General features: G+C 46.6%; 3 protein-coding genes across 7 annotated transcripts; all 3 read left to right on the top strand.

Annotated features, from left to right (window-relative positions):
• The first annotated feature begins 81 nt into the window (after nt 1-81).
• LOC114910508 (tetraspanin-7-like) lies at nt 82-1,125 on the top strand. The gene has a single exon (XM_029251889.1). The coding sequence runs from the start codon at nt 82-84 to the stop codon at nt 1,123-1,125; it is 1,044 nt and encodes a 347-aa protein (XP_029107722.1).
• A 994-nt stretch (nt 1,126-2,119) lies between these two features.
• On the top strand, nt 2,120-10,564 carry trabd (TraB domain containing). 4 transcript variants are annotated; one of them, XM_018746737.2, is made up of 10 exons: nt 2,120-2,171; nt 4,383-4,445; nt 4,897-4,954; nt 5,392-5,558; nt 6,492-6,632; nt 6,767-6,877; nt 6,971-7,110; nt 7,274-7,446; nt 8,734-8,830; nt 9,293-10,564. In XM_018746737.2, exons 2-10 carry the CDS (start codon nt 4,422-4,424, stop codon nt 9,462-9,464), a joined length of 1,083 nt encoding a protein of 360 aa, XP_018602253.1. In that variant the 5' UTR covers nt 2,120-2,171; nt 4,383-4,421; the 3' UTR covers nt 9,465-10,564. The 4 variants fall into 4 exon arrangements, with proteins under 4 accessions (XP_018602253.1, XP_018602256.1, XP_018602254.1 ...); XM_018746738.2 differs by having other exon boundaries at nt 2,141-2,175; XM_018746739.2 differs by lacking the exon at nt 2,120-2,171 and adding an exon at nt 3,798-3,852.
• A 2,910-nt stretch (nt 10,565-13,474) lies between these two features.
• selenoo1 (selenoprotein O1) lies at nt 13,475-22,239 on the top strand. Of its 2 annotated transcripts, none has more exons than XM_029252056.1 (9): nt 13,475-14,118; nt 14,959-15,162; nt 15,411-15,588; nt 15,700-15,830; nt 16,352-16,629; nt 16,892-17,054; nt 17,730-17,915; nt 18,411-18,570; nt 20,390-22,239. In XM_029252056.1, the coding sequence occupies exons 1-9, from the start codon at nt 13,550-13,552 to the stop codon at nt 20,606-20,608; spliced, it is 2,088 nt and encodes a 695-aa protein (XP_029107889.1). In that variant the 5' UTR covers nt 13,475-13,549; the 3' UTR covers nt 20,609-22,239. The 2 variants fall into 2 exon arrangements, with proteins under 2 accessions (XP_029107889.1, XP_018602221.2); XM_018746705.2 differs by having other exon boundaries at nt 20,390-20,599.
• The last annotated feature ends 545 nt before the right edge of the window (nt 22,240-22,784 follow it).

Genomic DNA, 22,784 nt, shown 5'->3' with positions numbered 1-22,784 from the left:
TTTAACAGCCAGGAGGAGGGGGGGCCAAGCAGCACGGAGCAGCGAGGAACAGGGACATCACATAAAGCTGCAGCCGTGGACATGAACAGCGCACTGCCATACAACTCGCTGCCTGGCCACCCGAGCCCCAGCACCGCCCACTGGGAGGGAGACGCTGCACGGAGACTCTCCTCTCCCCGGGCGCTCAGCCTCCTGCGTCCCCCCGCGCTGCCCCGTCGACCCTCGGCACCACCCGGGATCCTGCTCTCACCATTCCAGCAACAGCAGCAGCAGCAGGAACGCCTCTCTGTGTCGCTGTGCTCCGAGGCCTCGCTGGCGCCCCCGCCCCCACCTAGGGCAGCCCCGTGCTGCGCAGCCACGGGTACCACAGCCCTCCTGCGCCTGGGCCTCCTGCTCTTCAGCTGCCTCTTCTGGGCAGCTGGACTCGTGGTCCTCACCTTGGGAGTGTGGGCGCAAGTCTCCCTGGCTGACTACATGCTGCTGTCAGCAAACAGCTACCCCAATGCTGCGACCGTCCTGCTGGTGACAGGCGCCGCTGTCACCGCCTGGGGTTTCCTGGGCTGCCTGGGGGCTGCCGCCGAACTGCCCTGCCTGCTGCGCGCCTACGGCCTCTTCCAGCTCGCCGCCCTAGTGGCAGGGCTGGCTGCTGGCCTCTCGGGGCTCTTCTACCGCCAGGACATCGCCGAGGGCTTCCGCAGTGGCCTGCAGCAGGCAGTGGCGGCATATGTGGAGGACGACAGCCGAGCTAACGCCCTGGATAGCCTGCAGAGGGCGCTGGAGTGCTGTGGAGCTGAGGACTGGAGGGACTGGCTATCCTCAGAATGGTTGGCCCCGGACACCCGCTCGGACAACGCCTCCTCTGGCTCTGTGCCGGACAGCTGCTGCATACGCCGCAAGGGCTGCAGGAATCGGCCCCTGCCTGCAGGAGGCAGCAGCACAGCCGAGGAGGCCCGCATCCATCCCGACGGCTGCTTCCGCAAGGTTTTCAGCGTTGTCAATGATAATGTGTTCCACATTGCCGCCACCGTACTTGCCCTGGCCTTCACCCAAACTGCAGGCATCGCCCTGGCCTGCCTCCTAGCCAATCGGCTCGTCCCTAGAGCACGGCGCGAGAGGGGCCACTGAGGGGCAGAAGCAAAAAAGCCTGCGTCCTTGGGAGGTGTGACAATGGTCCTCCCTTGGGACCAGAAGACACCCATGCTGGGAGAACATATGACAACTCAAAAGGCACGAATGGCAACAGCCTGTGTAGAAACAAACTGCACCGCAGTTTACTGTGTTCATATGCAGTGCAGATCCTGTGTTCGATGTGTTCATTGATGTGTTGTTCACCATACAGGAAATGGTCTTCAAGGTGGAGACAAGGAAAGTTATTTCTGAAACCATCTGTGTGTTATGCTGTCGTATTTTAGTGACATTAACTTTTGATATTTGTCAGCACTCTGCCATCATCCCTTCCTGTAGCACGAAGAGCGATACTGAGGGTGGCACTAACAGTGGTACAAAGAATGGTACTATGGCATTAACAGTGGTACTATATGTGCGGTACTGTGAATATAAGGAATTGTTATGTATTTGCATGTTGGCAAATGAAACAGCTACACTGAAAGAGTAATGTACTTCTTTTAAATATGTTATGAATTGGAATATTATCTCACAGCAGTGGTCACACACAGAGCACAGATTAACATGACGAAAGAGACTCACGGGTTCTGTTTGTTTCTCTGCTGTTGGTGCTCTAATAAACGTTGCTTCTGTCTTCTGAACAAAAACACTGCACATGACTTGACTTTTTTGATGGGGTGCTTTGAACTGCATGTGTGTCTGAGTGTGTGTGCATGTGCACCTCAGCTTTATATATTATATGCTCAGCTTTGTATTGTGCAGAGCATATACACTGTAAACTGACAGTTTTGTTATCAAATTTGATGTATCCTTCAGTATATCTCTCACTCACACGCACACACCTAGGAATTACTGAGATAAGTCACGGTCAATTTACAACTAACCAACAAAAAAATGACTACAGTTCCCATGAGGCCTAGCTGCCAGCAACAAAACGCCAATTCCCATCATCATTATAAAACATATCCCGTTCTAAAGACTACATTTACCAGGATGCCCAGCGAATGAAAAGTAATCGTGTCAGACGTGTGGCGAAGTGAAAGCAGGTAGGTAAGACGGGTGCACTTTGGAGCTTTTCATTATGTGTATAAAAAGTATCAGGATATTGGTGAAGTGTAATTTTAGAGTCGATAATCAGAAGATCGGGATGTAAGTGAACTTTTCAGTGAACTGCTTGTCCGGCTTTCGTCCGAGAGTACGATCTCTGGCCGGCTGAACAGCTAAACCGGGTTTTTTGCTCACGCGGTGAGGGAATTGTGTTAAGCTAGTTGAAGCCTTGTCCGCGTTAACTTGGGGGCTTGACGCAGCGAATGTTATATGGAAACAGTTATTTCTACACTTCGGAACTGCTGACTCAGAAGTGCGCTAGCCTACTAGCCCCTCGGCTCTTGCTGGTTGTTCGCATGGGGTCCACAGCGCCGCGCCACTCTTTTCCTCCTCCTCCTGTTGACCGTCTGTTACTGTTTTGTGTGAAGAAGTCAGGCGTACTACTAGTCTCTGTCTGTGGCTTGCGGACGCTGTTCCGTCGTGCGTTCGTGCTTTCCGCGCGGCACAGCTTCCGGCCGCACGCGCCTAAGCAACGTGGCCTTAACTTAACGACTCCTCGCTGTGACAGCCGGCACTCCGGGGGTTCGCGGGCCACCACGTGTCGGAGCGTTATCCTCCGGTCCCGCAGTTCGAATCCCTCCATCCCTCCTCCTGCTGTAGTTTCCTGGACCAAGGTACTTACCCTGACTTTTACACAGTAAAAATATCCCGCTGTGTAAATGACATCAGTCACTGTGCGCACACGCCGGGATTGTGTCGAACAGGAAGGGTTAGTGAAACAAGGAAATGAGCCACCGCAGGCGTCTCGTCACCCGTCTGTAAGATCTAGTAGTTGTGCTGATGCATTTTTGTCTTCCCAGATGACGTGTGTAAGTGTGGGTGGTGGTCAGTTCCATTGCCGCATGTATCCCACAGGTGTGGCCCAGGTGTGCTCACACTTCTCACTGGTGCTGTCATCCGGCATCTAGGGTTGTATGTGGCCTTGCAGGTCACTGGATCTGGGTTTCTCTGCCCTCTATTACTGCTGCCCCTGTAATCAAAGTAGTTGTAGTAAGAACACTTGTGAAGGCTCGAGTATGGAATGGTGTGAAGACGTTGATTTTAATTATCTGAATATATGCATTTTCGCCAAACGCACACAACACATATGAAGGATCACAGAGAGTCTGTTGCTGATGGATCTTTGAATGTAACGCGGTTTGCCGAGATAAGGGTTGCCTGTGCTGAGCCACATAATCCAGGGATTTTAATTCTGAGGGCATGAACATTCTGTTACTTGACAAGGTTTAGTTTTGCTGCATAACCTATTTATGAATGTAGGCCCCAGTTTTTCTCCACTGCCTTCCCTGAGATCGAACCATGCCCCCTCATCATTAACACTATCTATATGATGCAGTACTTGACTAATGTCCTAGCTGTCGTTGCAGGAGGTCTTGTCGGGTATCGGGCATCTCATTGGGAACACAAAACTCACTAGCGGTGTGTTGAATCTGTCGCACTTTTGCGGAACTATTTGACACCTTCTCCTCGCAATGATTACGATATGATGTCGATAGGGTCAGGGTGTGGCCAGCTGGCAGAAAGGCTCATTCTCACTTTTGTAATGAGACTTTCTAAAAAAAAAAAAAAGTTTCTAAAACACTTTTTCATGTGTGCTGTTCCAACAAAATATCTGTTGTGGTGAGTGTAAGTCATTAGTGTCAACTTAACCATATGCTGATTGCCTCAAAAAGCAGTTTTTCATCTTTTTATCTTTTTTAAAATAGTGGTTTCAAGTCTCTCTTTCCCCTCCACTTATCTACACAATCAATGAAACAGCAAAATACAGATATTCCTCAATTTACTTACAGGTTAGATTCAACAATATAGTTGTAGCATTTAAAAATACTTAGTGTTTATCATGTTATTGATCACCAGCACTGAAGAACAAAAGACACGAGCTGTAAACATTGTGGAAGTGGGTTGAATGAAGATGGTGTGACACTGTAACTTGATATTTACTGCTTGATTCACCCCTCACCCAAGGATAAGGTTAATAAAGCTGCTCCTCTTAACAGAACTGGTGATTCAGATTAATGTCTTGAGGTTTATGTTCTCTTGTTTTAGCCAGAAATGCTGTTGGCTATGAAGCCTGTGTCGATGGACTTTGGTTATTCCTGGTAATAGCACTGCACAACCCAATGATCTTGTTGATATTGCTTCACTTTCAGTTGTGCGAGGACCCCTGGGGAACATTGGTACAGTACACCATGGATCAAAGCAACAACTCAGAGGTAGCTTGTGACAGGGAGAGGGGGAGGAGAGTGGCTTGGCTTGGACAGCTGCTCTCCTCACATGGCAGACATGTGCCACGTCACTTCCGTGCATTGTTTTATGATATTTGTTTGTGAAACATATGACCTTAACACTTTTTTTGTCACCCCTCATTTAGCTCATTAATTATGTGTTATCGAAAAACTGCACACACTTGTAACATAAGTGTATCATACAATTGGGATTCCAGCACCCAAGTGTTGACAATCTTGTTGAGCACGTGCATTTACATTTATTCATTTAGCAGATGCATGTCTCCAAAATGACGTACATCTCATAGAAAATACAATTTCTGCATTACCTCCACATCTTTCTGATGTGTCCCTCACAAAAAAAAGGTTGGCTGCATGGATGTGGTCACAAGCAGGGTTTTTTCTTTTGCTAATGTCTGACTTCTGTTGCTCTGCACAGGAAGAGTCTCCAGGCCCCTCGGAGGATGACATGCTGCCGAGCCTGCCCTCTGGCATCTGTGAGTAGCTGCTCCTGTCTTTCCATCTTTTGGCCTCTCTGGACAGAGTAAAAATGCGAAGGCTGATGGTGTATAAAGTAGCGCAGTGTAGAAGGAAAAAACCACTTTTGAGCGTACATCAGCTCTGTCGTGTTTCGTGGCCTCATTGTTAAGGAAGCCTGAAAGACACTTTTAATGTCCTTGGGCTGCCCTTGCTGAACCAATGTTGATTGTTAATAAGGCAATCAGAGTTGTAACGTGGTGTATGGCTGCCATATGCTTGTGTAACTAGTTATTGGCATTCTTGCTATAAAACAATGCTCCCCATGGGCTCTTATTACTGGACTTTGACGTGAGAACTTATTGCAAACTATATGTTCCTGGCCCCCCGATGGGTGTTTCACACTGTTGTTGGTCTCTGTCTCCACTGAGTTCTGCCCTATGCCTGTTGTCTCCAGCCAATGCAGAGGCAATAGAGCTGTTATGGCAGGTGCGGGCAAAGAAGCGCCAGAGCTCGCCCTCTCTCCCAGACACGGTGACCAGGCTGACGACCCCTGATGGAAGCCTTGTGTACCTTGTAGGCACGGCTCACTTTAGCGACAGCAGCAAGAGGGACGTTGCCACGGTGAGTCCGAGTGGAGTGTCGGGGTCTGCTGTTCTGACACACTTTGACTCACTAATTTCTTATATGAACTTGCCTTTCATTCATTCAGAGACTAATTACACCAGATCCTCAAGTTATGATCACAGTTGGGGCTAGAAGTTTGTTCACTTTTTTTTTTTTTAATTAACCGGAATCATCGTGCGTGACATTAATCAGCATCTGGCAGCTGTGTTTACTTTTACATCTGTACAGCAATTAAAAGCGTAATAAACAATCTAATGTGTATTTGTTGTTAGTACTTTATTCTCAAGGGGGTGTGGTGGCGCAGTGGGTTGGACCGCAGTCCTGCTCTCCGGTGGGTCTGGGGTTCGAGTCCCGCTTGGGGTGCCTTGCGACGGACTGGCGTCCCGTCCTGGGTGTGTCCCCTCCAGCCTTACGCCCTGAGTTGCCGGGTTAGGCTCCGGTTCCCCGCGACCCTCTATGGGACAAGCGGTTCTGAAAATGTGTGTGTGTGTGTACTTTATTCTCTGGGTAAGTATCACAACAGTATGTAATTCTTTCATTTCAACATTTTTATGAACTTCGATTAAAATCGAAACTAAAGTTGCTCAAAGTTAAAATGTCATTTTTGTGAATTCATATTTAATGCCTCTAGTTGATTTATCTCATGGAAAGGTTGTCATTAAGCATTACAACCAAATCTCCAGTCTTAATTTAAAAAAGTTGAGGGGACAGCCATCATAAGTATGGATTGTCGTAAATTGCAATTGTCGTAAGTCAAGGACCCCCTGTATGTCTGTTATCCAATGTAGTGCAAGGAACTCCACGTGAGATAGTGCTAGAGTAGTACTGAAAGTTTCAGGCAGTTAGATATTGTCAAGAAGATCATTGTCAAATGCCAGCGCATGGTACTGTGTGCCACAGTATGACAGCCTTTACCTGCTTTCTGTACAGACGATCCGGGCAGTGCAGCCCGATGTGGTTGTAGTGGAGCTCTGCCAATATAGGGTGTCCATGCTGAAGATGGATGAGAAGACGCTTCTCAAGGAGGCTAAGGACATCAACCTGGAGAAGGTGCAGCAGGCCATCCGACAGGTAAGTCTGTAAGCCCAGATCTTGGGAAGTGATATCGTCATTCTATGACCTTAATGAACAATGTGTAGGAATAGAGCACATGGCCACAACCATTTCCCCATTTACCCCTGGCTGCTGCTCATTCGCTTTTGCAGAACGGAGTGATGTCAGGCCTCATGCAGATCCTGCTGCTCAAGGTGTCGGCCCACATCACGGAGCAGCTGGGCATGGCCCCCGGTGGGGAGTTCAGGGAAGCATTCAGAGAGGTGAGTGTGCACTCTCGTTCACAAACACGGCGTGTATATCACTATTGGTGTTTGCTCATCCTCCCATTTACAAGATGTGTATATCTCCCTCAGGCTGGTCGGGTGCCTTTCTGCAAGTTCCACCTGGGCGACCGACCCATCCCAGTGACGTTCAAGCGCGCCATAGCAGCTCTCAGCCTGTGGCAGAAGGCGCGCCTTGCCTGGGGACTGTGCTTCTTGTCCGACCCCATCAGGTATCTAGCCAGTGCTGTGGCTCATTTACCATAGTTTGCAATGTGACACCGCTAACAAACAGGCACGGAGACGTTGGCACTAATCTGAGCTACTGCTTGCTAGTGTTGCTGTACCAGTGTGTGCTGCTGCAGTATCAGTGATGGGCTGCTCTCTGTGTGGCAGCAAGGAAGATGTGGAAAAGTGCAAGCAGAAGGATCTCCTGGAGCAGACAATGTCCGAGATGATTGGCGAGTTCCCGGCACTCCACCGCACCATTGTGGCTGAGCGAGACATCTACCTCACACACACGCTGCGGCAGGCAGCACGCTGCGTCGAGGCACCGTCCCATGCACAGAGTGAGAACTGAGGGCCGCCTGTTTTTATTTACATTGAGCTTTACATCGGTTGCCAAATGCAGGTTGTTTGAACCATTCCAATTGAAGCTACATGTCTTTTTTTTTTTTTTTTTCCTTTTTTTTTTTTAAAAACAAACCTGAGCCCGAAAAGCCAAAATTCAGGTTTACATAACACATCTTGATTCAAACTTAGTTTACACCTGAAACACCAAGTGAGGTGACTTGCTGTCCGAATACACTCAGCTCTAATATAATGGCGTCCTGTACAATGCAAAAACCATTACGACAGGTAATAAAAATGTTTACCTGTTTTAATACAATGGATTTATGATTCAGTCCAGTAGCATTTTTGCCCGCTGCGTGGCTTTCTTCAATGGCGGGTGTGAAAGGAGTTAACACAGAGCAAAGGCCACTGGAGCGGCTGTGTCATTTCAGCCAGTTGCAGCAAGGAGTTAAGTATCAGTTCATCAGAATTCACCTCAGATGGCTCCTGTATCTAATATCCTGAGAGTTCAAAAACTCTTGTTTAAAATGGGTAAAAGGTTTTAGCGTTTAAAATCCAGATCAAATGTATTCTGTGCTACACAGGACTGAGTGGCAAAACGCTTTTCACAATGAGAATGGCGCAGTTTAAAATGCAAGCTGATCAGAAATAGGTTAAAATGGCTTTCTTAAAAACATAATAAAAATAAGAAGGTAATAGACAACAAAGGCTTTCCCTGCTTTCCTCCGTTACTAGTACAGAGTTTCCCGTAATGGAGAAAGCTCTGCTGTTCAACTGGTGCTCAAACCATTTGTAAAATATTGTAAAAAATCTGTGAACCAAAAAATCGGGGAAAGTGGGTTATTCATAAAAATTTAATGAAAATATAACAATCTATAACTGGTTTTTATTAAATATTGTATGCTGGTGCTATCAGAATATGTACCATTTATTCTGGTATTTTAATTCTTCTGACATATCTTTGTGGCCTTTATTTCTTTGATAAGAAATATGGTGATTCTGCTACTGATTAAAGGACTTACCCTAATGGGCTGGTGTGAGGAGAGTGTGTGTCCTTATAGGTGATGGCACTATTAAAGAGCAGTGGCATTGCAAGAACCAGCTTCCATACGCTGTAGCTCCCAAAGGCCAGGCTTGGCCACTCGCAATGTTAAACAAATGTTTCGCCTTCAGTATTTATTTTCCTTTACAGATATTTGGAAAATAATGAAGTGGAGGAGTTTGAATCATAAGTAGTGTCCGGTGGCAGAGAGCTCATGCTTCTGTCTGTCTCTGTCCCACAGAGGTGCCTGCAGTGGTGGTGGGAGTAGTGGGCATGGGCCACGTCCCTGGCATCGAGAGGAACTGGGACAAACAGCTCAACATCCAGGAAATTATGAGGTGTGTACGTGCGATCAGAGTCCAGTGAGGGTGACAAGCAGGTGTGCCATTTTGTTTTGCACAGAAAGTCAATGCTTCTATTCACTGTTGGCTCAAAAGGTACCTCCTTTTTGAGGAACCGCTGGCTGGCAGTAAACGGAGGAGCAGCATCCAAAGTCAGCTGCCACGTCACAGTGCACAGAGCTGCTTTTGTTGGCAGGAGCTTGTACTCTAAAGCTTGTCTGTTCCAAGTGGTAGAAAGAACCTGCTGCTGTAGCTGTGAGAAACATACTTCATTTTAAGTACTGTAACAAGTAGTAAAAGTTCAAGTTGTCATACAGAGTGAAGTAATAATGGGTTTCCCCAACACTCTGGTCCTCACAGTTGACAGTCAAGGAGCGACATTACCAACACAGAGCCTGCAGAACTGTAGTGCTGTGTTTCTGTTACTGTTGTGGTCTAAGTGTTTGTCTCTTTCCCCAGTGTGGCTCCGCCGTCTCGTTTTGGCTGGGTGCTGCGGACAGTCCTCAAGGGAACTCTGCTGGGGATGCTGGGATATGCTTGCTACCGAGCAGGGGGAAGTGTGGGCAGGGCTCTGCTCTCTGTGCCTGCCTTCCAGTCCATACTGGGGGGCTCACGGCTGCCCCCTGCCTGACAGCGGCAGCAAGTGCTGCGCTTCACATGCGTGGCCTTAAACACAGGAGGTGGCTGCATCGAGGGACCTTCTGCGGCCCCTTTCCTCATTATGCGAAACCTCAACTACTGCCAAAGACTCCATGCAGCACCTGTTTCTCCAGTCATGCAAATGAAGCTGGGTTTTGTAGGTTTGATCACCTTCCTTAGCAGTTCACCAGGAAATGGGATCGCCTGCTTTGAGCAGGAAGGGGGCTGAGGGGAGCTTCTCCCAGCTGTGCACACCGCCTCGGGACCAGAGGAGAGAGACCGGTGCCCCCTGGAGTCAGCAGGGAGTCAATAAGTGCTTTGGAAACATGTCTTTAGCAGTCACTCCAGACAGAATGTGTTCTTTTCTTCCTGATTGCTGGTGAACAAACAAACAAGCAAAGAAAGTATGTGTGAGAGCTGTGTGGAAATACTGGGCTCATCCTCTGTCTGAACCCTTGTTCACATTTGCACTTTTGAATAGCAATAATGGGAGCCCTTTCCAGTACAGCCAGGCTACTTGTTCCTGTACCTTCCTCTCCAAAGACAACTGCTGGATTCTGAGCGAATCCCCAGTGACACCACTGCGCCAAGTGCCTCTTGTGACTACTGACTGGAGTCTGGTGGCCTCACAGGTCCCAGGGGGAAGGCAAGGCAAGGCATCTAGGGTCCAAAAGTTAGAACCCAAGGAGTGATTGTCTGGTTACACCCAATGTTAATTTTCCACAAGTATATTTTTAATTGTGTGATTAATGCATTGTACCACAGGCTAGCCCATCAGCTATATTTGCCAAGGTAAAAATTACCCCTTAAAGCTTTGTTCCATTAGCCCAAGGATCCCCCAAAGTGTGTTTGAGAGTGTCTGTCATGCAGTAACACTAAGTTCTCTGCTCCCAATCAGTTTACGTGAGGACAGATGTGTGGTGACTGGTAGCTGCTGCTCTGTGTAGCCGGTCAGCCTGCGATGTGTAGCAGAAGGGAGCTGGAGCAAAGCTGGAGGAGGCGCGCTCATGCATGCGTGCACGCACGCACACACACATGGATCGGCCATACAGCTGGCTCTTGAGGTTTATCAGTTTTTTTTTTTTTTTTTTTTTTTTTTTTTTTTTTTTTTTTTTTAAATGGATGGGTTGGCAATACTTTCTCATCTGACCTTTTTCCATGATATTTGAGTGAAAAGCATTCTGGCAATGATCCTGTTTTTTTTTTTTTTTTTTTTTAAACCATTGTTTCAGTGCTGAGACATCACAATTGGTCTCAGTTTTAAGTACATTTCATTCTTTAACACAGTCCAGATTTAGTACTAAAGAACTGAAGTGAAAATGCAGATTTTGTTGGAAAAATACTTTGGATGTTGGATAATTTATGTTGAAATTCTTGGTGGATGACAAGAAGCTAGTGTGGGATTGTGAAGAATGCAGAATTCAAACAGCACTTCTGGAGACACGTGCTGTAATTGAGTGTGACTTTGGGGACATTTCTGGGAGTGGTAGGGGTGCTGCTGTACTGTACTGTGCTGAAATGGAGTGACCTAGGTGTGTCAATGCCTTACTGGGGTTTTCACAGCTGCCTTTCCTGTGGGAGCCTGTTTGTCCATCTCTGTCCGTCTGTCTGCTTGTTTCCTAATATCCTGAAGCTGCCTTTCACCTGCTGTGTGATGCTCTCTCTTATTAATCTTCAAACAGATAATGTTAAGGAAAGGATGCAAATGATTTTTAGTTCTCATTTCCTCGCATCCTTTATCAGTAAGTAAAATTACCAATTTGATGTTGAGGAATGTAACGTGGAAGCAGCCTGTTTTAAAGGCTGCTCTTTCAATATATGCTCTAGTTATGAATTTCTGGAGCAGCTGGCCACGTTGGACCCAGCTTGTTGAGGCAGGGCTATTTAGTGAATCACTTATTGGTGTGACTGGAGCTTGAGAGCAGCATTGAAGAGCAGTAGTTACTTTGGAGCTCACGTGTTCCTGTAGGGTATAATACAATGTAATGTTGAGCTCCTCTTGATCATTACTCTTCTGAATGCTTGTAATAGTGAGTGCATGTGGTCAGTCTTACCCTGCAGGTCTTTGGGCCCTACGCAGACCTTTAATATTAATAACAATGAGCTCTCACTTCCTTTCATTTCATAAAAGGCTGTGTGTCTTGAAAGAGATCTTTCTTTTTAGGCCACTGCTGTTCACATTCAAATTTGACAAATTTCACCCTAAGACAGTGCTTTGTGTGTGTGTCTCAGAGAGAGAGAGAGACTGATTTTCTGCATGTTGGACAACATGGCAATATAAGAATGCAAGTTAATGTAGCTGCTCTTAACTGCTGGACCTTTTAAGCATTGATATTGTAAACAAGGCAAATGTCAACGCATAAGCCGTACACTATCATACTTTTAAATAAAACATTTGCAAATGTATTGTTATTGTCACTTTTGCAGTTTTATTGAAAGTTGTCAGTTGTGTGCTGTAAGTAGTATACAATTAGTTTATATATTCACTGATGTATAGATGAGTGACCCACTGTAAGTAGTGTATCTAGCAGTGTAAGTCACCTTGGTGAATAAGGTGTGTGGGCTCATAACACTACATAGAGTTCATTGGAAGTTGCTTTGGAGAAAAGCGTCTAAGTAAATGTAAATATAAGCATTTACCAATGTACAGAAGTACAATCCAAGCTTTAACTTCATGTTTCCTATTCACAGGGTTGCTTCTTCACAAGTCTGTTGTTGGTGGAGTTTGACATTTCCACCGCACTGGCACACTAAAATATGCATTCAGTCGAACCACAGTTTGTAAATTTTTCATTTTATCAATTTATTTTAAGTCCTCATTCATATTTAAACAACGACGCTCATATGAGGAAAAACGTATTTAAAATGTTTAAGAAGTCTGAGATCACAATAATACATTTGTATTCATTAGCAGACGCTTTTCTCCAAAGTGACGAACATCTCAGCGAAAATACAATTTTGTACATTAAATTAGGAGAAAGAGACATAGCTGCAGACAAGTGTGATTCTAAAGCTAGTATGTTTCTTTCTGCTTGAAGCACCGATGTTCATCGCTCGAGTAGGTGCATAAAACGCAGGACAGACGAATCCTGATCACCTTACAATTTTTTTTTTTTTTTTTTTTTTAAATAAGTTACACATCATAAATCATGGCGGGAGTAGTAGGTTATCTGGGCACCAAGTTACGCCGGTGCATGAACATTTACACCACATGAGCTGGAGAGATCTTGGGTGAAGTGAGTGCGGAACAAGAGGTGAGTTTTCAGACCCTTCTTGAATGTGTAGAGAGTTTCAGCAGTTCTGAGTGAGGGGGGGTCATTCCAATGGAGCCAGAACTGAGAACCTGTGCTTTACCTTTCGTGCGCAGGACCACAAACGGGCAGAAGTACATGAGCAAAGCGGTCTCGGTGTAACGGTTGATCATCAAGTCTTGATAGCTGGGTGCAGTTCTATTGATGCATTTGTAGACAAATAATAAATAGTAGTGTAAGTCACTTTGGTGATAAGGTGTGGGGGCTACACTACATAGTATGTGGTGTAAGTCGCTTGGAGAAAAGCGTCGGCTAAACGAATAAATGTAAATAATAATACACCACCAACCGGCATTAACAACATGGGGGACCCATAATAGTACGGTACCACTTCCGGTACTCAAAACTTGAGACATAGATTACGTAGCACAACTTTCGTTAAGGTATTGTGATGTTTAGAAGAGGTCAGCTGAGCTGTGTCGAAGCGCGCGTACGGAGTTGCGAAAGAAATTGTGCGATTGTGACGAATATTCTTGGAAAGAACTGCACGTCCTTTAATATAAGCAGCGCGCCGCAGTATTAGTATTCAACTCAGTCCATTTCGGCTGTGGAAGACACACAAGTTTAAATCGGCGTTCACTCACTGTGACCCAAGCTTTGTGTGTGTGAGAGAGAGAGAGACACTCTCACTCACTCACTGTGTCAGGTGCGTCAGCCGAGCCCGCTCGGTCAGATTCTCAGCTTACGTTGAGGTTGTTGGTCTTGATAAATCAGGCAGTGGCTGTGCAACGTTGCTTGTTACGTCATCAGCGGCCGCTTATGGCGGATGGCTGCGCTGGCTGCGCGCCTCTCCCGTCCCAGCACTAAGACGCGTATCTCCGCAACCGCTTTCAGACGCGTGTGCAGCACAGCCACGGGTGGGATGCTCCCGATGGGCGCGGCCGCGAGTTGCTCCCCACTCGAGCGGCTCCGCTTCGACAACGCGGCCCTGAGGCGACTGCCGCTGGATCCCAGCGAAGAGCCCGGTACGCGGACCGTGCGCGGCGCGTGCTTCTCGCGCGTACGGCCGCAGCCACTGCCCGCGCCCCGATTCGTGGCCGTGTCGGCGCCTGCGCTTACGCTGCTCGGCCTTGACGCGCAGGAGGTGTTGCAGGACCCGCTGGCCTCCGAGTACATGAGCGGCTCACGCGTCCTGCCGGGGTCCGAGCCGGCTGCACATTGCTACTGCGGCCACCAGTTCGGCCAGTTTGCGGGGCAGTTGGGCGATGGCGCCGCGTGCTATCTGGGTGAGGTTCTTCTTGTTCCCGATGGGCAGAGCGAGGACCTCCTGAGGGAGAACCCGTCCGGTCGCTGGGAGATCCAGCTCAAGGGCTCCGGGCTGACGCCCTACTCCAGGTGGGTACTGGTGACCAGGAGTGCGCACCCAACTACAGCCCTGCCGCACGGTGCACAGTGGTGGTGGCAGCGCAATGGCTCGGATCAAATCGTGTGCTTCGCTACCAGTTGAGCATCTTTGCTGACCAGACAGACCATCCTTGGTGCACTTCACGTCAGGATGTTTCCACAAGCGGGACAAAGCCTTCAGTGTCCTTCACGGGCCACACCTCTCAGGCCTGTGGAGCATCTCAAAGTGTTGTCCGTCAAACAAATGAACTGCAGAGATCTGTGAAGCCATCAAACCAGCTTGGAACATGTACAGCACATTGTTCATCTGATGCTCTTCTGGGTCCTAGTTCGATGATTAATCCTGTCTTTTGGCTGAATTTTGCACCTCCCAGCTAGATGTATCTAAAAGAGGGCCAGTCAGTCTACAGTGTACATACAGTTTGATACTGCTGGTGTGGAACATATTTACAGATTATCCACAGAAAGTTATAAATGTTGTTGGTACAACTGCAGATGGTTACATGTTAAGATTAAATTGTTGAACCATGTTATTTGCCTACTCTTTCTCTCCAGAGCCTCTTATAGTGTTAAATAAGCAGTTTAACATTGGTTTTAGGTTAAGTACCCTGCTCACTCTGTGTGCCATGAACCGTTACGATTAATGCACGTTTAGTTGACATCCAAAGCACGATGAGCTTTACATTGATTTACCCATTTATACAGCAGCTTATTACAGTGGGGATTTGATTTGGAGCCCCTCCTGATCTCAAGGGACAGCCTTGATGCCTCTGCCCCATGCTGGCTTGGCTGTGCTGCACTGATTGAGGCAACTGTGTGTGTGTCCTGTAGGCAGGCGGATGGACGCAAGGTGCTGCGCTCCAGCATCCGTGAGTTTCTGTGCAGCGAGGCTATGTTTGCGCTGGGCATTCCCACCACCCGCGCTGGCACCCTCGTCACCTCAGACCTGCATGTGCTGCGAGATGTCTTCTACAATGGGCGCCCCCGCCGCGAGAGGTGCTCCGTTGTTCTACGCATCGCGCCCACCTTCATCAGGTGCGCACCTTTCTCCTCCCTTCATGAGACACTGTTTATACTGTGTTTATTAGAAAGTTATACCATGGTGTTACTTGTCCGGCGACCCACATATCCATTAACTCTGCTTTTTGAAGCTTATCCCTATCCATTGTGTTATCAGTAATTAATCACCCTATGCTTGCTTATGGTTATTTATTAAAAATTGTTATATAATTCATCAGCTTTATCTTTTTATTGTCTTTCCTGATTCCTATGTGTGTGAGTAGATTCGGGTCATTTGAGATTTTCAAGGCGGAGGATGAGTTCACGGGCCGCCGGGGCCCAAGCACGGGCCGTACTGACATCCTGGCCCAGCTCCTGGATTACGTCATCGAGATGTTCTACCCCGAGATCCAGAAGAAGCACTCGGAGCGGGAGGAGAGAAACGTTGCTTTCTTCAGAGAGGTACTGCAGTACAAACTTTTAAATGCCAATAGTTATTAAAATGGGATGAAAATAGGCAGCCAAGAAGTTTTTCTCAGCAGTGATACAGTACCGCTGGTGTCTCTGCTGTAGGTGGTGGTGCGCACAGCCAGGCTAGTGGCCGACTGGCAGTGTGTGGGTTTCTGCCACGGCGTCCTCAACACGGACAACATGAGCATCCTGGGCCTCACCCTGGACTACGGGCCCTTTGGCTTTATGGACAGGTGGGCCTCCGCTAAACTTATTCATGTAAACCAGTTCACATACCAGTTCCTGCTGTAGTATACCCTTGAACAAGGTACTTACCATCATCTGATAAGTGAAAATTGCTCTGCTGTGTAAATCAGTATAAGTTACTTTGGAAAAAAGTGTGAGCTAAATTGATAAAGTGTTGAGTCTGCCATTTCAATTGTAATATTTATCTTAATTAAGGATTCCCTTTGGTTGACACTGTCAGTGTGGTAGGGTATAGGAAGTGTGTAAAGTAGTGGTTTGGTCATGGAAGAAGCACTGTGTGTATGCTTTACAAAGGGAAATGAACCTCGGCCAGTGAATTAAATGGCCTTTGTGGGAGTATAATGACTCTGTGACTTGGCAAAAATGTTGTTGTAATGAATAATAATCCTGTTGTACAGGTTTTTGGTTGTACGGGTTCCTGTTATAGTTTTACGTTTGGGTTGTCCTGGAGCACAAGAGCATGAAGTCAGACAGATGAATACAGGTGATGCTGTACTGTGTTTGACAGGTTCGACCCGGACTTTGTGTGTAATGCGTCGGACAACACGGGCCGCTACTCGTACCAAGCGCAGCCTGCCGTGTGCCACTGGAACCTTGCCCGTCTGGCTGAGTCCCTGGACCCTGAGCTGCCAGTCCCCCGTGCTCGTGCCGTCCTGGACGAGTACGAGTCCCTCTACAACTCCTTCTACCTAGCCAACATGCGCAGGAAGCTAGGCCTCCTCAGGAGAGAGGAGCCAGAAGATGAGGGCCTGGTCACCGAGCTGCTGCGGATAATGCACAACACAGGTGTGCTTCCACCTCTCACTGACACGCCTCTTTGCTTTGTTTCAGTCATCTGTGTGGTCTACTACACCCAAGCCACAACATAGATCACACACTCCCACACAGATGTTCTCCTGCACTGATGTAATCATCATTATTTTGCATTTAGTGGATGACTCAGTCTATTAGAGTGTGTTGGTATGAGTATGGTATGGTTGTGTATTGAATCATTGTTTAAGTTGGGTAGAGCCACGTTGCACTCACTGGGTCATACTGCCCCCTACAGGTGCTGACTTTACCAACACCTTCCGCTGTCTGAGCCGTGTGCCCTGCCCCGCAGAGGGGCAGGAAGAGGGTGATGTGGTGGAGTCAGCTGTGGAGCTTCTCCTGGAGCAGTGTGCCTCTCTGGAGGAGCTCAAGGCAGCCAATAAGCCTACTATGGACCCCCGGTATGAGATGCCGCCTCCTATCAGTCTGCCCCCTATCTTATCTGTCCACTCACAAACTGTTCTTCATTAGTTTGAAACACTGGACTTTTTCAAGAACTCAGAATTCCAGTGTTCTTCACAGAGATAGTGGAAGAGCGTACAACCTTCAGAGAATTACACTCGGTTCTCAATTTATGAACACACTTGAAACCAGAAGTCACTTCGTAACTATTTGATCATAAATCCAACCACTACATCATGATCAAGCTTAATAATACAGACGTCCCTCTATTCATGGCTTCGGTTCTGTTAAAATTGTCATTGGTTTAAAAAAAAAAAAAAAAAAAAAAAAAACTGCTGTAAGTATTATTTCATTTTCCTCAACTGCTTGTCTTGTTCAGGGTCACTATGTTCCAGAGTCTGTCCTGGAAATACAGGGAATAACTAAAATACTATTATAAATAAATAAATTAAAAAAAAAAAAAAGAAAAAAAAAAAAGTTTGTGTTTCAAAGCTTGTGACTTGAGAGTTTATACCTTAAGGAACTGGTGTACTTGACTGTCCTTGGTTAGTTGTTACTGTAGCCATGCAAATCTCTTCATGGTAGGAACAAACAAGTCAGACAGGAGGAACAGTTCAAACCATTATGTCTGGGAATGACTTGACTCCTGTGTTTCCTTTGCTGTTGCCCCTCAGGGAGCTGGCCATGGTGCTGTCCTTGGCCCAGTCAAACCCTGCTCTATTCCAGCTTGTGGCCGACAGGAAAACTGTGTCCAGGCAGCTAGAGCGGCTTGCCAGGCTCAAGGAGCTCATGGAAACCAATGAGGAGGAGCTGCGGGTGAAGCAGAGGGATGACTGGACTCGCTGGGTCCACCAGTACAGGTGCTGAGATGGGAGAATGTGATCCACTCATACGGTATAGTACAGAAATGGGATACAGTAAAGCATATTACAGAGCAGTACCCCTGTGGACCATGTTTCAAGTTCAGTCCTCAGCTCAACACCCTGACTCCATAAACTGGTCCAGTTCAGCCAGATGAAATTTGTCATTTTTCCCCTGTGATTATAGAGAGAGAAACACAGATAGACACGTAGCTCTCAGGAAGCGTGTCACAGCACATGTGCAGAGAAACTGCTCATACTGCTGCTGCATACGGTAACACTGTAACAGTCATCTGTGTTCACATGTACTAGTGTCACACCCTGTCACATGTTATCCTTTATGGTAACACTGTTCAGCAGTGCTCTGTGTCACTGTGGTGAAAAGTGCTCTAGGGAAAAAAAAATGGAGTAAAGTTTAGGGCACAGAGGCACAGAGAAGAGGCACTCAGTGGTGCTCCTGGGGCTGAACTGTGCTGAGGTTGGGTGATGTTGCAGGAGTCGTCTGGCCCAGGAGTGTAGCTGTGAGGGGAGTGACCTCCAGACGATGCAGGAGGAGAGACTTCGGGTGATGGAGAGCAGCAATCCCCGTGTGGTTCTCAGAAACTACATCGCTCAGAATGCAATCGAGGCCGCTGAAGGCGGGGACTTCTCTGAGGTGAGTTTTCGTGTCCCTCGGGAGCCTTCTTTGTCACCTGTGGCATGGGCTTAGATACCTGTCCCCCCGTTCTCCTGTTCTGTTGCACAGGCTTAAATTTGCATAGTCAGACACTTGGCAATCATGCTGGTACCTATCTGATGGAGGGGTAAACTATAAAGTGAAATATTAAGAAATTTGATGCAAAATGTATTCTCTGCATTTTAATTAAAAGATCCTTTTCTCATTATAAAATGCACAAATTTGTTGAAAATGGAGTGAAACAGCTCCAGTATCTTGCTGTTTTCAGGTAATTTTTTTAAGAAAACATTTACTACTACTATATTAATTGAATTGACTGTCTGTTTTTAGTTTAGTTTATTATAGTAATTTTTTTTCTTTAAAAATGGATGAGTGCTGCAGAACGTGTGCAAACCAAAGCCATCTTTGCAAACTTAGAGAGAGAGACGGTGACCCTGGGTCATGTGCTCTGTATTGCTCTGATTGGCTGACATATAGTACAAGCTGTGAGAGACCATGTGTAAGTGTATTTTTATGTATGTGTGCATCTGTTCATGCTTTCTATTGTTTTTTGAAAATATCTTTTTTCCGTTTTTTTTCATTAGTTCTTTTTTCCCCTCTGGGGAAAAAAAAAATCAGTTACTGTCAGTTCCCAAAATCCTTTGTTCCAGTGTCTGTTATTCCGCAGGTGGACTGTATTTTAGAAGTAGGTATTTCTTTATTTTTGTCTTCTGGGTATGCTCCAAAATTTGACGGGTGCAAATGCGGAGAGATGGGTGATATGTACAGTGTACCTGTGCTGCAGACTTACAAACACCAAGAATTAATGCTGAGTCCTGAATATCATCACGTAAGGGTTATTGGTGGTGTTGGATACTGAGCTGTCCCACCAGGGACGCTAGGAGTCTGTGGGGCTCAGTGCAGTAGAACACTTAGTTTTAGATGCATATTTACATTTATTCATTTAGCAGATACTTTTCTCCAAAGCGATGTACATCTCATAGAGAATACAATTTGTGAATTACATTGAGACATAGCTACAGATGTGTGATTCTTAAGTATAGTTAGTTTTTCATTCCACCATATGCACTGATCTTCATCACACAAGAAGCTACATAAAACTCAGAATATTGCCAATTCCTGATCACCCTCCTACTATTTTTTTTGTTGTTTTAGAGATACACAAACATTTACATACATTGCAGGAGTAACTGTGTAAACGCTTATTCAGGCATGGTCATAAAGATATGGAGTAGAGGAGATGCATGGGAACACTTCGGCAAGTCAAACACAACTCGTGCAGCAGCATTCTGTATCAGCTGCAGAGCTTTGATGGCAGTAGCAGGAAGGCCAGACAGGAGAGAGTTCCAGTAGTCCAGACAGGATGTCACCATGGCCTGGACAAGTAGTTAGGCAGAGTCAGTTGTGAGGTAAGGACAGATCCTGCAGATGTAATGCAGGATGTATCTGCAGGTCTGGGTTGTGGCTTTGATGTGCTGAGAAAAAGATGGACTGGAGTTAATCATCATTCCCAGACTCTTAGCCGAGGGGGTAGGCAAAATGAGTGAATTGTCCAGTTTGATATGGAGATCGTAACAAGAAGATAGGCCAGCTGGGAGGTGTAAGATCAGAGAGGTTGAGGTGGAGGTGGTGATCAGACATCCATACAGAGATGTCCGACAGGTAGGTGGTGATGCGCGTGGAAATGTCAGGTGCTTCCAGGGTCAGGGTTTGGAGTCAAAGTCCTGCCAGGTTGACCTGCCTGGAGTTCTGCACCTTTCTGGCACCCATCTGCTCAGTCTCTTGTTTCCTCTCTCAGGTGCAGCGTGTGCTGAAGGTTCTGGAGAAGCCATATGAAGCCCAGCCAGGCTTGGAGCAGCCAAGTTGGATGGGGCCGGGGGGAGCCGAGGTCCAGCGCCAGGGGGTTGAGGAAGGGTCCCAGGAGGAAGGGGCAGTAGCAACATCCCGCCCGTGTATCCCCTATGACAGCAAGCCCCCGACATGGGCCAGTGAGCTCTGTGTCACCTGATCATCATAGTCCCTCCTTGACACCCGACCCACCTCACAGAAGAGTACTGGATCTAGGTTTCGGTCCGTCTGGGTACTAGCCTGAGGTCCAGTAGGGAGGCACACTGTTTGCTACATTGCGTACAAGTACAGTGTGAACAGATGGGTCGAGTGTTCAGGGAGGGTGTTCTGGGTAGGTGCTCTTGTTAACCATTATGAGGTACAGTGATGGGGACAGCAAGAAGTCTGTGGGTCACAGCGATGCTCGTAGTAACGCTCTCAGTGACCTGCTGTGGCTCTTCTTGTCTCCATTGCTTTGCTTCCCTTTGGTTAGGTGTGAAGACTGGGGCTCAGAGTCCTGCAGTGACAGGTCCGCAGTCTGAGAGCAGGAGCCACCCGCCCTCTACCATACAACCCGTAACCATGTGTGACAATCATTGGGCAGCGTGGAGCCCCCAGCGGCCCCATGGCCCTTAACCCAGCTGTGCTCCTCTGGTGCTAAACTGTACACTGAAGGCAAATGGGTATTTTTAATGCTGGGGGAGTGGTCTTTTATACAAAGTCATCTTTGAAGCATCATGGTTGTTTTGCAATAATGGCTTTGCCTATTTCATCTGTCTGCAGGGTTTTAGGTGTGGAAAGCAGTCAAAAGTGGTTTAGAGTGCACGTTGCTCACTTTATAATCATTTCCCATAAATGTCGACTGAGCAATACTGGAGCTCTCATTCACAGGGCAGTACAGTTATTTCTGCTCTAACTCAGTGGGTGGGTTCCTGTAAAATCTAGTCTTATGGAAAATTGTGCAATAAAAATAACAGGGCTTGCAGGAGAAATTTGGGAAAACCTCTCAAAATGTAAAACAAATTCATAACCAGTAATAGATTGAAAAGATATAGTAATAATCCTAGTGAGAATGTTAGCACTGTTTAAAAATGTTAAATTCATAACAAATGCTACAGTAATATAGAACTTCATCTTATAAAAGTGCAGATGAATGTGAACGTAATGTTGACTCCTTTATGCCAGTTGCGTGATTATCATGTTGCATCTTGTTCAAAATGCTTTGTAACGTTGAACTTTTTAAAAGTTAAAGCTTTCACTCCCCGCCTGAAACTGTGTCCCCAGCTCACTTCTTACGCACACTTTTGTCACCATGTTTACTTATTGTGTGGTGATAAGGTTTTGTGGAAATAACAGGGTAACTGAGAACCTCACACTCAGCACTTTCAAAAGAAAGCATGGGAAAATGGAGTGGTGTGTGTGTGTGTGTGTGTGTTTTCCACCACGGGCCGCTGCGTTCAGCTGTTACTCAATGACACAAAACATAAATTTGTTGGTATGAACCACATGTGAGCCACCAGGGGTTTTATGTTATACTAATGTCATTCATTTTTTCCACCAGTTTCATATGAGCCAGTCTGGGTTATGAAAACTCGAGTAGTAGCAAAAAATGGCTGTACTTTTATTTTGTGATAAGACTATTTTATGATGCTGAAGATATAAACATTTGCACTGACTGCTGTACCCTGTTTTAAAGATTAGTTGCTATTTTAAGTTGTTTTATAGTCTATGAATTACATGAATACGAACAATAGCTAGAGCTTATTTTTTGAAAAAATGTCTATAAAATCCCACTAATGACTAATAACATGTTTAATAAAGGTTATTTGCCAGCAAGTTCTAAGTGTTTGTTGTTGATAATGTATTTTCATGAGTAAAAGTTGGTTTAATGGCACAGGAAGAAGCGCTTGATGGGAAGGGTGGCTGAAGAGCTGCTGCTGTGCTTTAGAGATGGACTTTGTGTAATAGGATGTGCTGCTTCCCAGGAGGGGTGAGAGGCAGGCGCTCACACACAAAGGGGGCATTGATCAGGGTCTGACCGCTCTGTTTCGGGGTAAGAGAGAGAGAAGCTACTCAGGACCATCCTGTTGCTCTCTCTTATTGTGGTACACAGCTGTGACCTGGGGGTAACATCCCCTCCCCCCTCCAGTGTTTGTGTGTAACGCCAGCGAGTCCTCTTGGTCACACACCCGTCACACTGTTCAAGTGCACTCATATTTCCGCACTTACACACAAACTCACAGACTTACGCAAACGCACACCTGCACAGTAGTGGTGCCGTGTTCTCAGTCACGCAGAGAAAACATGGACATATTGTTATGGGCAGTGTTATTTAAAGTCAGGATTACAGTTACGGGAAGGGGGTG

This window comes from Scleropages formosus, chromosome 5 (genome assembly GCF_900964775.1).
Source record: "Scleropages formosus chromosome 5, fSclFor1.1, whole genome shotgun sequence".
In the NCBI taxonomy this organism is placed as follows: domain Eukaryota; kingdom Metazoa; phylum Chordata; class Actinopteri; order Osteoglossiformes; family Osteoglossidae; genus Scleropages; species Scleropages formosus.
This window is presented reverse-complemented; position numbering and strand designations above follow the sequence as displayed.